The sequence below is a fragment of the Lepidochelys olivacea genome (assembly GCF_965140295.1).
Source record: "Lepidochelys olivacea isolate rLepOli2 genome assembly, chromosome: 6".
NCBI classification, from domain to species: domain Eukaryota; kingdom Metazoa; phylum Chordata; order Testudines; family Cheloniidae; genus Lepidochelys; species Lepidochelys olivacea.
This window is the reverse complement of record NC_140416.1, coordinates 122394041-122408004: the sequence shown is the minus strand read 5'-3', so window position 1 is coordinate 122408004 and position 13964 is coordinate 122394041. Positions and strand designations below refer to the sequence as shown.

The window sequence follows — 13964 nt, the reverse complement described above, 5'->3', positions numbered from 1 at the left end:
GATGCTTATGACTAGACCGGGCCTGTTTATATGAGGAATGAGACAAGTGGAAGGAATTTCTGTCAGAAATCCTGAAACTCCGCCCTCCTAGTCTCACCCCTGTTGCAGTACGGAAAAGTGAATAGACTAAAAATCAATACGTCATCTCTCCAAGCATCTTGGAATAACCCCACCCCCCCAGTACATTCTGCCTTTCTGAACTGAGTTTTAAAGCTTGCTGAGCCTCTGAATGATGTTTTGACACTTCTTCCTTTCCAAGTACTGTCTGTACCATTGCAGTCATTCAACGACCTTGATCTAATGTAAAGTGTCAGTCTAATAAATTTTCTCTTTTTTTTTTTCTTTTTTTTTTCCCCTTCCCCACTTAAAGGTATTGACTACTGAAGATCAGCAGACCTTTCACTAGAGAAGCAAATCACGGAGAAGACCATTTTGGTAAAACACTTTGTTACTTAATTCTAAGTGCAAAGGGCACATTGGGTGTGGAGAAGGCATGGGGATCAGGAGGGGTTTTTGTGGAGAGCTCTTCTTCGAGTTCAAGGTCTCCTTGAAACACACATCCTACCTACCAGCCTGAGTCCCGGACTCAGTGCATCGTCCCCATAGGCTGGTGGAGAGTCATTTAGCCATGGGTGGGCTTGCGCCTGCCCACTTCCCAGAACCCACTATGAGCTTTCTTTGCCACTTGCTCCTCGTTGCTACCCCAGCATATCCTAAGCTGACAGGCCTAAATGGGAACTGCACTGCAGTGGCTTCATGTCAGGCTCTGGTTTTCTCTGAGCAGTCCCCAAGATGAGTTCCTGAGTTGAAGGATTTAACACAAGCGCTGTAGGGTGACCACCCTTGGATCCTTCCCTTTAAGCTGGCTCAGGTTAAAATGGCCAAAACTAGACCTTCTGACGGTTTTCAGAGCCAGTTGGAGATCCCTTGAGGGGGGGTTGTTTTGAAGAAATGCCTCTCTGCCCCCTTACTCGTTATCTCTCTGAAGGAAAATATGGGCCATAGAGAATACAGAGCTGACTCTAGCTTGGTCTTTCTAGCTCAGAAATTCTTACATGTGCCCAGGGAGAAATGATAAAATATTTGGATAGTCATTGGCTGGGAGAAAGAGTGAGAACGCCTGACTGTCCCCAGTTGGGAGCGGGGGGGGATATCTGGGTTCCAATCCCTGCTCCAGTGACTGTTTGTTTGGACAAAGTGGAACATCTTCAGCCTGTGAGATTGAGAGAGAGCCCAGAATAGCCAATAGCCTGGTGCTTTGGGCACACGCCTCGGGGGGGCAGGAGCAGAGATTCGAACCTGGCTTTCTCACATCCCAGGTGAGTGCTCTCACCACCAGGCTAAAGGCTATGGGGGGTGCATTACTGCTGCCTCCTCAGCTTTTATGAATTGAGCCCTTCATTTTATTAAAATACCTGAAATAAAATCTTTCAATTCTCCAAAAGTTTCAGTTGGACACAAACTAATTTCCCGCCCCCACCCCCACCCCCCACCCCGGAACTGCCAGAAATCTGAAAAGTCCGTTTATTCTCCTAGCTCCGCCTGGGATAGCCCAATGTACTTCAACTGTGTCTCATGTCTTACATTGATCATGTCTGTGCTTGCAAAGTACTAATCCTGCTTAAATGGAGCCCTTGCTGGAAAGATGCACACACTGGTTTTTCTGACCAGTGTAGGCAGAGCCAACTTAAAAAAGCATGCTTTATAGAGACCGTGTAGACTTGGCAACATAATGAACGATTGCAGTTATCCTTTTGTAGGAAACCCTAAAGAAACAGGAAGTGACAATATCCTGTTTTGCATCTAAATGCTCACTTGTTGTGCGGACAGTGAAATGCTAGACCAATGCACCATGTCTGTCTCTAGAAATCGGTATATTACAGCCAACTACTTAACTGCACGGGTGCGTATTTCCTAATTATTTTATAGTAAAGCTTGGTATTTAAATACAGTATAATGACTGATATTACTGCTACAGGCAGCTTGAAAGACACTTCAAGCTGTCGACTAGAGACCTTGTTGAAAACATCCGTTTGCTGTCATGTAAAGTTGAAACTGAGAGGGGCTTTTATAGTAGATGCTACTTTGTTCCAGGACTGGAGGAAATGCTTGCTTGCATTCCGCGCATAATTATAGCGCTGTTGTTCTGATTGGGAAGGTAATGGGAAAAGTTTCTCCATTAATGATACTTCTCTCTCCTACCCACCTGGAAGTGAAAATCCTAATTACTGATTTAACTATCTGCTCTCTAGAAAGCTTGCTGCATTACGCCAACAGTGAAAACACCATTGGCTTTACAGCTGGTCTGCATCAGAGCAACAGCAGTAGCCTAAAGAGCAGGCTAAGTGCAGTTTAAAAATCTACCATGGGGAACAACAAGGTGATGGATGGTTACAGCACTGGAGACTCAGCCCCATCAGAGCTGTAAAACTAAAGTATGTTCCCGTCTGCCTCCAACCCCAGATCTCCTTCCCTTTCCCTGTCCAAGTAAGGATATAAATGGTGGGCCTGCTTCTTTCACCTAACGCCAACAGGCAAATCTAGATTTAACTTCGTTGCTGTGTAGTGGTGTGATGAGAGAACATTGCTCAGTGCTGGAATAGCGCTTCTGGCTATGGGACCCTTATCATTTTTGACTCCTAACTGCTATAGACCCTGCAAAGAGGAGGAACATTGCGAGAAGCATGACAAGGTTACTACATCCAGGCTTTACATCTTTTGAGGCCATTTACCCATATAAAAAATGGATTGAGACCACACTAAACTTCACACCCACCCCCCGACATCTCTGTTAATCACAGGCACCCTTTATTAGATTCCATGGCACTGCGGCACTTGCGACAAATCCAGTTTATTCGTTCCCTGACGTACTGTGGGCTGTAGCTCAGGAGAGCTCATGCTCTAATAAATTGGTCCGTCTCTAAGGTGCCCCAAGTCCTCCTGTTCCTTTTGCGGAGACAGACTCACACGGCTGCCGCCCTGAACCCTTAACTCACTTGGTTCCCACAGCACATCTGAAAAGCGCGACCGCCGCCCGGATGGCCAGCAACAACACCGCCAGCGTCGCGCAAGCCAGGAAGCTGGTGGAACAGCTGAAAATGGAGGCCAACATTGACCGAATAAAGGTAAAGCCCGGTTGGAAGCACTGGGTAACTAGCGTGTTCTTCGTGGTCCTGTGACGAGTCTTCTGCAAGTCCTATCAAGTCATAGATTTTTAAGGCCGGGTAGGATTACCGAAGCCATGTAGCCCGTCTTATAAAACACAAGCGGGAGATTTGAGGTCTAGAGTGTCCCCCAAGCCCTAGAGCTCTGTGTATTTAGCTTATTGAACAAAACATTAAGTGGAATTGATCGCGGCCTACAGTTACCTAGGGAGAAGAGATCTGATATTCGAGAGCTCTTTAATCTGGCGAACAAAGGCATGATCCAATGGCTGGAAGTTCCAGTGTGAACTTGCGTACTTCAAATGTTTTGTTTTTAACGGTCAGGGTAATTAACTGCTGGAATGGATGAGCAAGGGGTGCGGTAAATCCTCCATCATTGAGTCTTTAAATCTAGACTGAATAGTTTTTTCTAAATTATGTCAGGCTAGATGCAGGAATCTCACTGGGCAAAAATCTCTGGCCTGTGTTCTCTTGGAGGTCAGACTAGATGATCATAATGGTCCTCCTGTCTTCAAATCTGTGACATTAAGAAAGTTTCCTAGCTTTCCTATTCAGTGATGGATACTTTGCTGGTGTGACCATGAACTGTACCCAATGGGCAAACTAGAGGGTTTAGGAAATTCAGTTAAACCAGTGGTAATTATATGGCCTTTTAGGAAACGGGAAGATGCTCTTTCACAATGAATTGGTATTGTTTGAAGACGACTACAGTTGAGCATCTCATTTAATGTATTTCAGACACTTTGTTCTTCAGATAATGTTAATGCATGAAATTGGGCTCAGTGGTTTACCTGGACTTGCTTAGAGAAATGCAGCAAAATGAAAAGCAAAGTTATCCTTTCAAGTCTCTTTTCCCAATGGGGCGGGGGGGAAAAGAGTGATCCTTTCGGGGAGGTCTTCCTCTGCGTTGGCTGCATATAGGTCTCTTAGTGCTGGTCCGTACGTTACTACACTGGAATAATGAGCCCCTATAACGTTCATCTGAGTTGTAGTAAATGGGCGCAATTCTGCCTCTGCCCCTCCAATATTTACCAACTTCTGTCCTTAAACGGTGAGCTCCTCAGGATTGGGCTGTCCCTTCTTGGTTTGTCCAGAAAGCCCCTAGCACGTGATGAATGCTACTATAAACAATCATTACAATTGTGATCATGGACAGATTCGGTTTTTAGAGGCCAGCATTCCAAACTGGGTGCCTGTATTGAATGTGGGCACAGACACGTAATGGTGCGTGCCAAAAAACCAGCTGCCTGCACAAAAGGAGAATTATGCATCTATGGCGGCTGCTTCTTCAGCTTAAGTACCAATCTGATGCATTCAACTGCATGGTTTTCATGCTCCGGTATATATTCCGAATCTTGTCCCCCAAATACGTGCAGGTTTTGAAAGGCGTAATGTAACTCTGCTGCTTAAACTGTGTTCAAGTTGGCTCCAAGTCAAATGTCGCTGATTCCCAAGTGGGACATACCAATATCTGAACTTCATCACTTGGTAATGTCTCCTCGCTGCTCCAGAGTTTCCACTGAGCCAGTTTCCTGTTCTGAATAGATAACTGTATCCACCAATATTTGTTACCGTGGCAACCACAACCCTCCACTGGAAGGGGTCGACGTGGTATAAAGATGACCTGCCACATCCCTTTTTTATTTATAATCGTGGATAAATATTGTAGCATGTATTTTTGCAAGCTATTTGCAGTCTAGTGTGACCTGCACAGTGTGTGAATTTTTTTTCTTGGTAAGATCAAATCAGATCAAAGGTATTGATGGATCAAAAGCCTGCCTGTAACTCAACGGAGATAAATATAGATTTGCAGCCCGCATAGATTTTCTCTTAGTCTTTGCTAATAGATTTGTGTTAGCTGTTAAATGCCTTGAAGAGAGGCTGCGTGGTGGTGGTGGTGGGGGGGGGGGTAGAGAACTAGAAGGCTGGATTGCCTGAAAGAGATGCAAATGAAAACCATCAAAAGAAATCCACACAAGTTTTAGATAGTTGATAAAATGTATTTTATTGTGTAGAAATTGTTTCGGATTTGGACATCAAAGATGTTACAGCAAAAATGCAGGTCTGTTTTATTCTTCCGCTTTATACTGAAAGTGGAAGTTGCCATCTGATCAGGTGATCTTCTTTACTAGGTCAGATCTCCCAGCTGGCCTGCCCTGACCTCTTATTGACCTCATCAGGCTCCAGAAACACAAAGTAAACTGGGCTTCAGAATTGATTACACGGGCGAATATTGGTGTCTGCTCCTAGCAGTAGAGGGTTGGCTGGAGAGTGGCCCTGTAGTAGGTTTTTCAGGTTCTAGGAGTCGGAGGCCTAGTCAGATCAGGTGGATGGCCCCCTAGCCTCCAACCCTGGAAGATAACTGGTGGAATCCAAGAGCTAGGAGATGAGACAGGAGGTCTTGCAGGGTAAAATAACCATAGCAACACCCTGCCTACAAGGAAGCTTATGCAAAGATTTACATCGATTGTTCTTAAGTTTAGACTAAATTGGGAAATCTCCAGGGAGCGGATGAAAGTTTGGGACACTGAATTTGTGCATGTGCAGTGTTGAGGGGGTGACCAGCCCATTTATAAGGCCAGGAGAGGATCTTCAACATTCAGGCCATGTCTACACAACCCGCCAGATCAGCGGGTAGTGATCGATCTATCTGGGATCGATTTATGGTGTCTAGTGTAGACGTGATAAATGCAAATACTCCATACTGGGAAGAAAAACAATGGAAGTTCCAGTTGTTACAGCACTAGCATCTAGGAAGGGTGAAGTTCAGTTTGCATTATATTTTCTGGTTGGAGGTCTTCCCTCAGGCTTTCGTCAGGCAAATTCCACTTGCATGAGTAAGGACTGAATAAAGCCTGGGCGAGGATCTCCACTTTGGCCTTTATGTCTACACTACAAATAGACACCCGCAGCTGGTCCATGCCAGCTGACTTGGGCTGGGGCTGCTTAATTGCAGTGTAGACATCCAGTTTGGGCTAGAGCCCAGGCTCTAGTGACCCTGGGAGGTGGAAGGGTCCCAGAGCTTGGCTGCAGCCTGAGCCAGAACGTCTACACTGCAATTAAACAGCCCCTTAGCCTGAACCCAAGTCAGCTGGCATGGGCCAGCTGCAGGTGTTTGGCACTAGTCACTTAGGGTATGTCTACATTGCAGTTAAAGTGTTAGCCCAACTGCACGGAAGTTTGCTGATGCTTACAGCTGCTTCAGAAGGGTTTGTTCTCTAAGTAGAAGAGTAATGCAGTTTAAAGGGGGATTTCCCCTCTTTCTGCACCATTTTAAAATGGATCTCATAGTTCAGGAGTACTTCAGATTCCTAGCCTATTCCATTCTACCTAAGGGATACTGTGAATGCCCAGTAGTGAACCAGGACAGTGCTATGATTATTGTAATGTCTAGCTAGAAAGTCCATCCATTGGTAGTGAGCAGAGTGGAGGAGCAAGTAGGAACTTGAGGCAACTTCTCAGTCTTCCATTCGGCCAAATAAGACCCTTTAATTCCGTGCTGCTGAAGTACTCTCTCCTTTGTGTGCTCTGAAGTGGAGGCGCTCCAGACAGTGTAGTTCATCCAAGTTATACAGTGTGTGCATTTATTTTCAGGTGTCAAAAGCAGCGGCAGACTTGATGGCATACTGCGAAGCCCATGCCAAGGAAGACCCTCTACTGACCCCGGTGCCAGCTTCAGAAAACCCCTTTAGAGAGAAGAAGTTCTTCTGTGCGATTCTGTAAGCCCTCCATGAGCCTGACATGCACTTGGCCCGCTTTGAACACTGATGTAGCGTTTTTAGCAACGTGGACAACTTTCTAGTCCACGGAATTTAAAAAATAACAAGGCCTGGAAGCTCCAGAGATGTGCATGTTTAAAGAAACTGGTCACCTTTTGGGGCATAAGATCTACATCGTGAGGCTGAAGATCTGAGGTAGAAAAATATGTAAAGATTAAGCGTGTCACTTTTCTGCTCCCAAAAAACCCCAACAAAAAACAAACCCTTGTTTGATTGTTCCCATCTTTAAAAAAGACACTTGAGCTGAGCAAGGTAAAGGCTGAGGCTGTGTATAACCTCACTGGAATGATTATTGTTGGGTTTTTCCAAATAATACTCTTATTTAAGTTGAATTGTCAAATATCACAACAGGCTAGATTACTATTATATTCATGTTCGGTCTTGTGCTTGTTTGTTTTTTTTGCATTAGGGTAGCCCAGAGATGGATGGGATTCCTCAAAAGATAACAAACTAAACCGTTTAGCAAGGGCTTAGTCAGTGATACTTCACATCTGCCATGTGAATGCTGTCTGTCTGTGTTTCTAGCAACCTATTACCACGATTTCTCACACTTGTATATGGTAGCTTCAATTTTGCAAGTAAAAGTAAATCAGGTGTTGTGATTGGTGCTTCATATTTTTGTGACTACTTTTAAGTAATAGTGCATGAAAATATCCCTGTGTTCACTCCATTTAGAAACTTCTATTGTTTGGAGCCACGTGCTGGTGGAAAAGCTGTAGAGAAAAAACAAAAGATGTTCTGACAGCAAAGAGAAACTACTCAAATGCCTTAGATGTGCCTGAAATACCTCTCCTGTTATGTAGGGTTGCCAGCTATTGAGGAGCCTATTCCTGAAATTGGGATGGTTTATACCAGGAGTTTAGGGTCACTCAGATCCCTGGAGGTCACAGGGTAAAACTAAGAACTAAAATGATATACATTTATTTTGACCAAGTTTTCTCTGGTCCCATACCCTTCGGTGCCTCTTCTTTCCCCATATATCTTGATTTTTTTTTTTTTTTTAATATCCCTCTATCTGTATTAACTTTTCACAGCAGCACATCTTTTCTGAACCATGTCCCTTAAGCAGCGTGACAGAACCAGCACACAGCAAGCCAGCTGCTCCACTGTACTAAGTGGCTGATCCAAGCACGGCTTGACTCAGCGGGGGGCTTCAGCTGGAAGGCACTGCAAGCTTGTCCACCCCCTGCCCAATTCTCTGCTTCTGCTATGCTGCCCTCAAGGGGTATCTTTTCCCAACTCTGTTGGCTCTAAACTCCCTCTGCCATCGACTCTGACTGCTAAATTCAATCCCCTCTTCCCCCACTGATTATTCAGAAAATGCTTTTAATAACAGAAGGGCCATAGTACTCTGTACCCCAACAATGGCAAATGCAGGTGGCAAATGTGCATATGGTTATAATAGTGAGAGGACTCCATAGTGAAGGACTAAGGGTGATCTATCAACCCCTGAAACTTTTGTTAATATGTTGGACTCCTGTTATCCAGTCACTAACTATCCAGCCCTTTCTGAGCTCTCACCATGTATTTCTTACCGCTTTAACATCCCAGCAGGAAACAAGACGAGAGTAAAGAAAATCAGGCGCATCTTTCAATAAAGCCCCCAACTACAGGATGGAATATTGACACAACATACCCCTCACGGCTTAAGGTGGAAGCTTGCAACTTCCTTGCTTTGTGCATGTAATGTTTTGAGCTGCTGTTACAGATGTGCCTCCATTTATAAGCCTACAAGCGGGATAATGAGGCATTAAGAAAGATGTAGAAGTGGCTCCCTAATCGATCGGATGAGCCCTGCCAATCGGGGCAAAGCCAAACCGTCAGAATGGTGTCCTGGTGGCAGCACCCAGTGCTTTGCTTACATGTAGCCTGAAATTGACATTTGTTTAATAAGCTTTAGGAAACTTGCCATAACCAGATGGAGAGTGAGAAGACAAGCCCATAGGCTCAAACATATCAATTTGAACACCACAAATACCTAATATTTCAGGTAGAGGCTGAGGCCATCTGAAATGGCCCCATAAAGAGTTCTGAGAGACAGGTTACAGTATATGACTCAAAACATGAATCTCCTCAAGGTCAGCTTTGCCTTTCTACTGCTGTTAAAATTGTGTTCTGGCCTTTGGCCTGAAGTGGGACTGCTGTGATTGCAAAGACACCGATACGCCTCAAACCTAAACCTCATTAATAAAGGATCTGATCATAAGGTTCTGTGCCACTGGTTGAGAGCGGCTCTAGCTTTTCATGCTATTCTGAAACCTTAGAACACTTTCATTTTTGTTCAAAAACCCAGCAACTATAAAATTAGGATAATTCCAGATCCATGGCAACCCTGTTAATATGAAGTTCCAAATCAGGTATGAGTTCAAATTTTTGTATTTAAAAGGACAGAGTCTTAAGGTACCTGTCAGAAAATCTGTATAGCCTGTAACAAAGTAGAAATTTTTTTTTTTTTTACACTAACTTTTCTACTTACATCCTTGTGTACAGGCAGAAGGGTTTCTGTGGCAAAAACCACTTATTGTAACAGTGGATTCTCTTTCTGATTCTCGGCATCTGGGAATATTTATACAATACAACCAGTAGCTAAATGGTGTACGACTTGCCTTGCTAGCTTTCAAATACAAGATCCTGTATTTCAATCTTTATACTGTATGTTTGACTAGCTTAGGTTTCATTTGACCAATGAGTAACTCTACAGCTGTTTTCACTTGTAGTGGTAAAAACAATGTAAATTGCAACTGTTTTTTTTAATAAGATCTACTATAACTGACAATGAAGCATATCTTAATTAGCCAAGACCCTAAATCTCACTAATCCTGGAACAGTACTCCAATCTTGTCATGAAGTTTTGTCATAACTTTTTAATGACTTACATATTTTACAGCTTAAATTCTTTAGAAGAATGCTACATGAAATGAATATAAGGAGATTTTTAAATTACACCAAAACATTCATTGTCTCTTTTTTTGTTATAGTTCTGATATTTTTTTTTTAAACTGGGGAGGCAACCAGAAAATCTCACCCTAGTATTTATATTTACACAGACCCGCTTTCATTAGCAAAGTAGAAATTTTACCTACCACGAAAATTTTCCCCCATAAAAAAGTAAAATTAGTATTTCAATATTGAAAATATATTGATTCTGTATATTCAACATAATTTTTTTGACATACTGAAGGTCTTTTCAATAAAAATATCTGTGTGCGGGCACCTGATCCCTCCCCCACCCCAGCCTTACAAACTTTGTTTATAGCAGTGGTGAGTTGCAACATGTACATTATATCATGTCAGCCAGATAGGTGGATGCATCCACCTACACAAGAAGCGATCTGTCCTCAGGAAGAGGGTCAGTGTAAATGTCAGTGGGGTTTTTTGTTTCGCTTTTTGTTCTTGTTTTTTTTTTAAACAGGGAAACTTGAAGTTGTGATATAGTGCACACACTCATCCCATGTGATCAATGTATGTGTATGAAATAAAATTTTGGATTTGTTTCAAATATTGTCTGTTTGCTTTTTAAAGTAGCAGTGTTGGGGGGGGGGTCTTTTTCACAAGCTTACTCTCCTGCTCCTAATGACAGAACCAAATGTGTTTGGGGTATGATGTTGGTTTAGGGAACTTTCCAAACTAACAGTAAACCACAGATTTCTCCCCAATGTATTAAACGAGGCTGCTGGTTTCAATAGCAGCTTTTGTGACGGTGTGAAAGGGAAAGAGGCCTTTCAGAACCTCAGCTTTCCCAGGACCCTCTCTAAGCCTCTGTCTACTTTTAAGGAAATTTCCACTGATGTAGTTAGCTGCTGCAACCCCCTAATGGGGACATGCTGCCCAGAGTTTATGCTGATACAGTTTACTTTGGGATGTTATCAGCTTAGGTTTACACCAATACAGCTTATCTTTTTGCCAGTGCAGCACATCTGTACAGGTGCAAATCACCAGTACACAGGGCACAGTGGGTTGTAAATGTTTAGAACCTACCTCCTTCAGAGGATGGTGACTATATCCCACTGCAGGGAAGCTGAAGGTTCAGTCTGTACAGGGAAGGCCAGTTGTCATCCTCATTCCACCCCCTTGTTTCTCCCTCAGCCCCTCCTAAACGTAAAAATGGAGTCAAGCACGAAAAGCCGCAGCTGCTGCCTCCTGGAGGTGAGAGGGTATTGTCAGCCACATCCTAGCGTCTGCCTCTGGAAGAAGCTGGTGATTTGGCTCAGCTACTCGACACTGTCAAAGGCTTTGGAAACGGAGGATAAATTCTTGGATCTATGAGCAAGGATTGAGAGGAGGAGAGAATCTGTCTTGCCCCTGTTCCAAAGTCCCAGGGACACATAATGGAACTAGAGTAGAAAGTCCAGCCCAGGAGGAAATGACCAGTCTGCCATCAGTAAAAGGTACCAGGAAGCAAAGGGTTCCAAGTTCACCTCCCCATCTCCGGCAGATGCTTTTGTCTCCCAGAAAAAGGCAGATCTCCTCTCTTGTGGGGGCACGTGCTCAGCCTTTCCAGGATGAGACTCCAAATTCCCAGTTGCTGCATGGGAGCTCTGTGTGAAACACCAGCTTAGTGTCACTCACCTAGGTTCACTTAAACTGGCCCAGCGTGTGGTCATGCCCCTGTGGAAATAATCCAGATTCCATTCTTTTTTTCCTATAAACTGTCTCCCCTTCCATACAAGCATACATCCACCCAGTGTGTGCAGCTGTCTTCTTCCTGGGGAAGCTTTGTTTTCCCACCATCTTCTCCTAAGGTCTTCACAGCATGAGTGGCTGCTTTACTTCCTCTGTGCGGACAACATAAGTGCATTCTTTCCCAGTCCAAAGGAAAGGCTCCCACTCCCTGTTGCAATGACCTTCTAGCTGGTCAGTGTAAGCTCCTTGTACTGTCTGTGTCCCGTACAGTGCTGAGCATGCTGGTACTTAACTAATAGCCTCTCCTTAACAAGAGGAATTAAATCAACATTTATCTTGAAGGGTGCTGCATTCCCCTGAGTCTCTCTCTATTGAAGCACTAACTGGAAATGAAATGCTTGCTCAGGGGATCAATACTGGCCCAGGATACAGAAAGCTTTCGCCTCTCGCTCATAGGCTCAGATATAGGACAGTACAATAGTAACTAACAGTCTTTACTATACAGAAGATGTATGTGAAATTCAGTTGGTCTCAGCTCAGGTGTTCCTAGGGGATGTCCACCTCGCAAAAGCTGACTAGTTAACTTGTAGTGAATTATTTGTTTTTGGTTTAATTTAGCATCTTTGTTCCCCATATGGAAAAGAACCGTAGAATTCCATTGGAACGATCCAACAGCATTCCACAGAAATGAACATAAGAATGACCATACTGGGTCAGGCCAGTGGACCATCTAGCCCAATATCCTGTCTTCCAACAGTGGCCAATGCCAGGTGTTTCAGAGGGAATGAATAGAACAGAACAAATATCAAGTGATCTATCCCCAGTGGTCCAGTCTCAGCTTCTGGCAGTCAGAGGTTTAGGGAGAGCCAGAGGATAGGGTTGTCCCTGACCATCTTGGCTAGTAGCCATTGATGGACCTATCCTCCATGTGTTATACCAAGAAAATAAAAAACAGCAGGATCTTATTAAAGGGAATAAGGCAAAATGCCACATTTATTGTGAATACAGAAAGAATCAGAGTAAGCAATCAGTTATCACTATAACATCTCATTCACTCACACACACATAGCCACACAAGTTCTGAAAAGTTGCTATAGTTACCAGCCTAGGAGTTGCTCATGCCAAGTCACTGGCCAGGTGGCCTGGACACGAGGGTGGAGCAGGGCCTTGTCAGATGCACATCCAATGCTCCTGGAGGTTGGTTTGCAGAATCAGACCCAAAGTCTTCAGGGTCTGTTTTCATAGGGATTTATCATCATACAAGTTTACAGGGTTTGCTTCATCATGCTGTTCTCATGTTTGAAGTGATAGTCAATCACTGTTCTCACGTTTGAGGTGATAGTCAATCATGCAGATGGCACAGCAATGACAGAATGTCAGTATGTTGTTATCTTGTTCTTTGGCCTTCCTGTCCTTGGGGCAAGTATGCCCTCAGGGTTATCGGGCTATCTCGTCCACTGTATTCTTCAGCCAAACAGTCTTATTTTAAGGCTGGCACCTCAACCTTTAATCTTTCATTCTTCATTCAATCATACATACATGGATACAATCACACTCGCACGCCAATGTATATCCTGTTACATCTGCATTTTATCATCTACCCATCCTTTAACATAACCATTCTAAAATCAGTGGGACGTGGCAGACTTCAATAAGTCTATTCATCCCACTTATTATATCTAAAAGGAAATGAACAAGATAAGCATGCAAGGGTGGGGGGTTCACACATCTTATTCCAGAGGTCAGGAAAACAAAGTTGTACCAACCAAAAAGGACAGCTGTTAGCTTGTTACTTTTGGAACAATCTCTTTGTCTCTGGATGTGCTTCTACAGTTCACAGTGACCTTGTAAAACTGACAGGCAATTTCAGTCGACATAGACTCAGCAGGGTGGCTGAGAAACCTATTTCTTTCTGGTTTCAGAGTAGCAGCCGTGTTAATCTGTATTCGCGAAAAGAAAAGGAGGACTTGTGGCACCTTAGAGACTAACCAATTTATTTGAGCATAAGCTTTCGTGAGCTACAGCTCACTTCATCCGATGCATATTTCTTTCTAATGGTCAGACCAAATTCTGGGGTCTGCTGTGGAGTCACTCTTTCTTACATTTCCCATATCAGAAATATACCAGTTATCAATCTAGTCCAACACATGAAGGTATCTGGGTTCAAAAAAGAATTAGATATGATATTGGCCTTCACAACATCCCCGGCAACGAGTTCTACGGGTTGACTTTGTATTGTGTGAACAAGTACTTCCTTTTGTTTGTTTTAAATCTGCTACCAATTTCATTGGGTGAACCCTGGTCCTTGAGTTATGTGAAGGGGTAGATAATCACTTTCTCCACACCATTCAGGATTTTATAGCCCGCTATCATATCCCCCGTTTAGGCGTCTCTTTTC

General features: G+C 43.7%; 1 protein-coding gene across 3 annotated transcripts in view; it reads left to right on the top strand.

Moving 5' to 3' along the window:
- Nucleotides 1–10442, top strand: part of GNG2 (G protein subunit gamma 2) — a 90136-nt gene extending 79694 nt beyond the window's left edge. For 2 of the 3 annotated variants that reach the window (XM_084630696.1, XM_084630697.1), the window contains exons 2-4: nucleotides 371–435; nucleotides 3010–3125; nucleotides 6759–10442. In XM_084630696.1, the coding sequence (XP_084486822.1) occupies nucleotides 3039–3125; nucleotides 6759–6887 (216 nt within the window). In that variant the 5' untranslated portion in view covers nucleotides 371–435; nucleotides 3010–3038 and the 3' untranslated portion in view covers nucleotides 6888–10442. Of the gene's footprint in view, nucleotides 1–370; nucleotides 436–1799; nucleotides 1904–3009; nucleotides 3126–6758 lie in introns of those variants that run through there. The other variant, XM_084630698.1, reaches the window with a different exon arrangement.
- Nucleotides 10443–13964: the final 3522 nt, after the last annotated feature.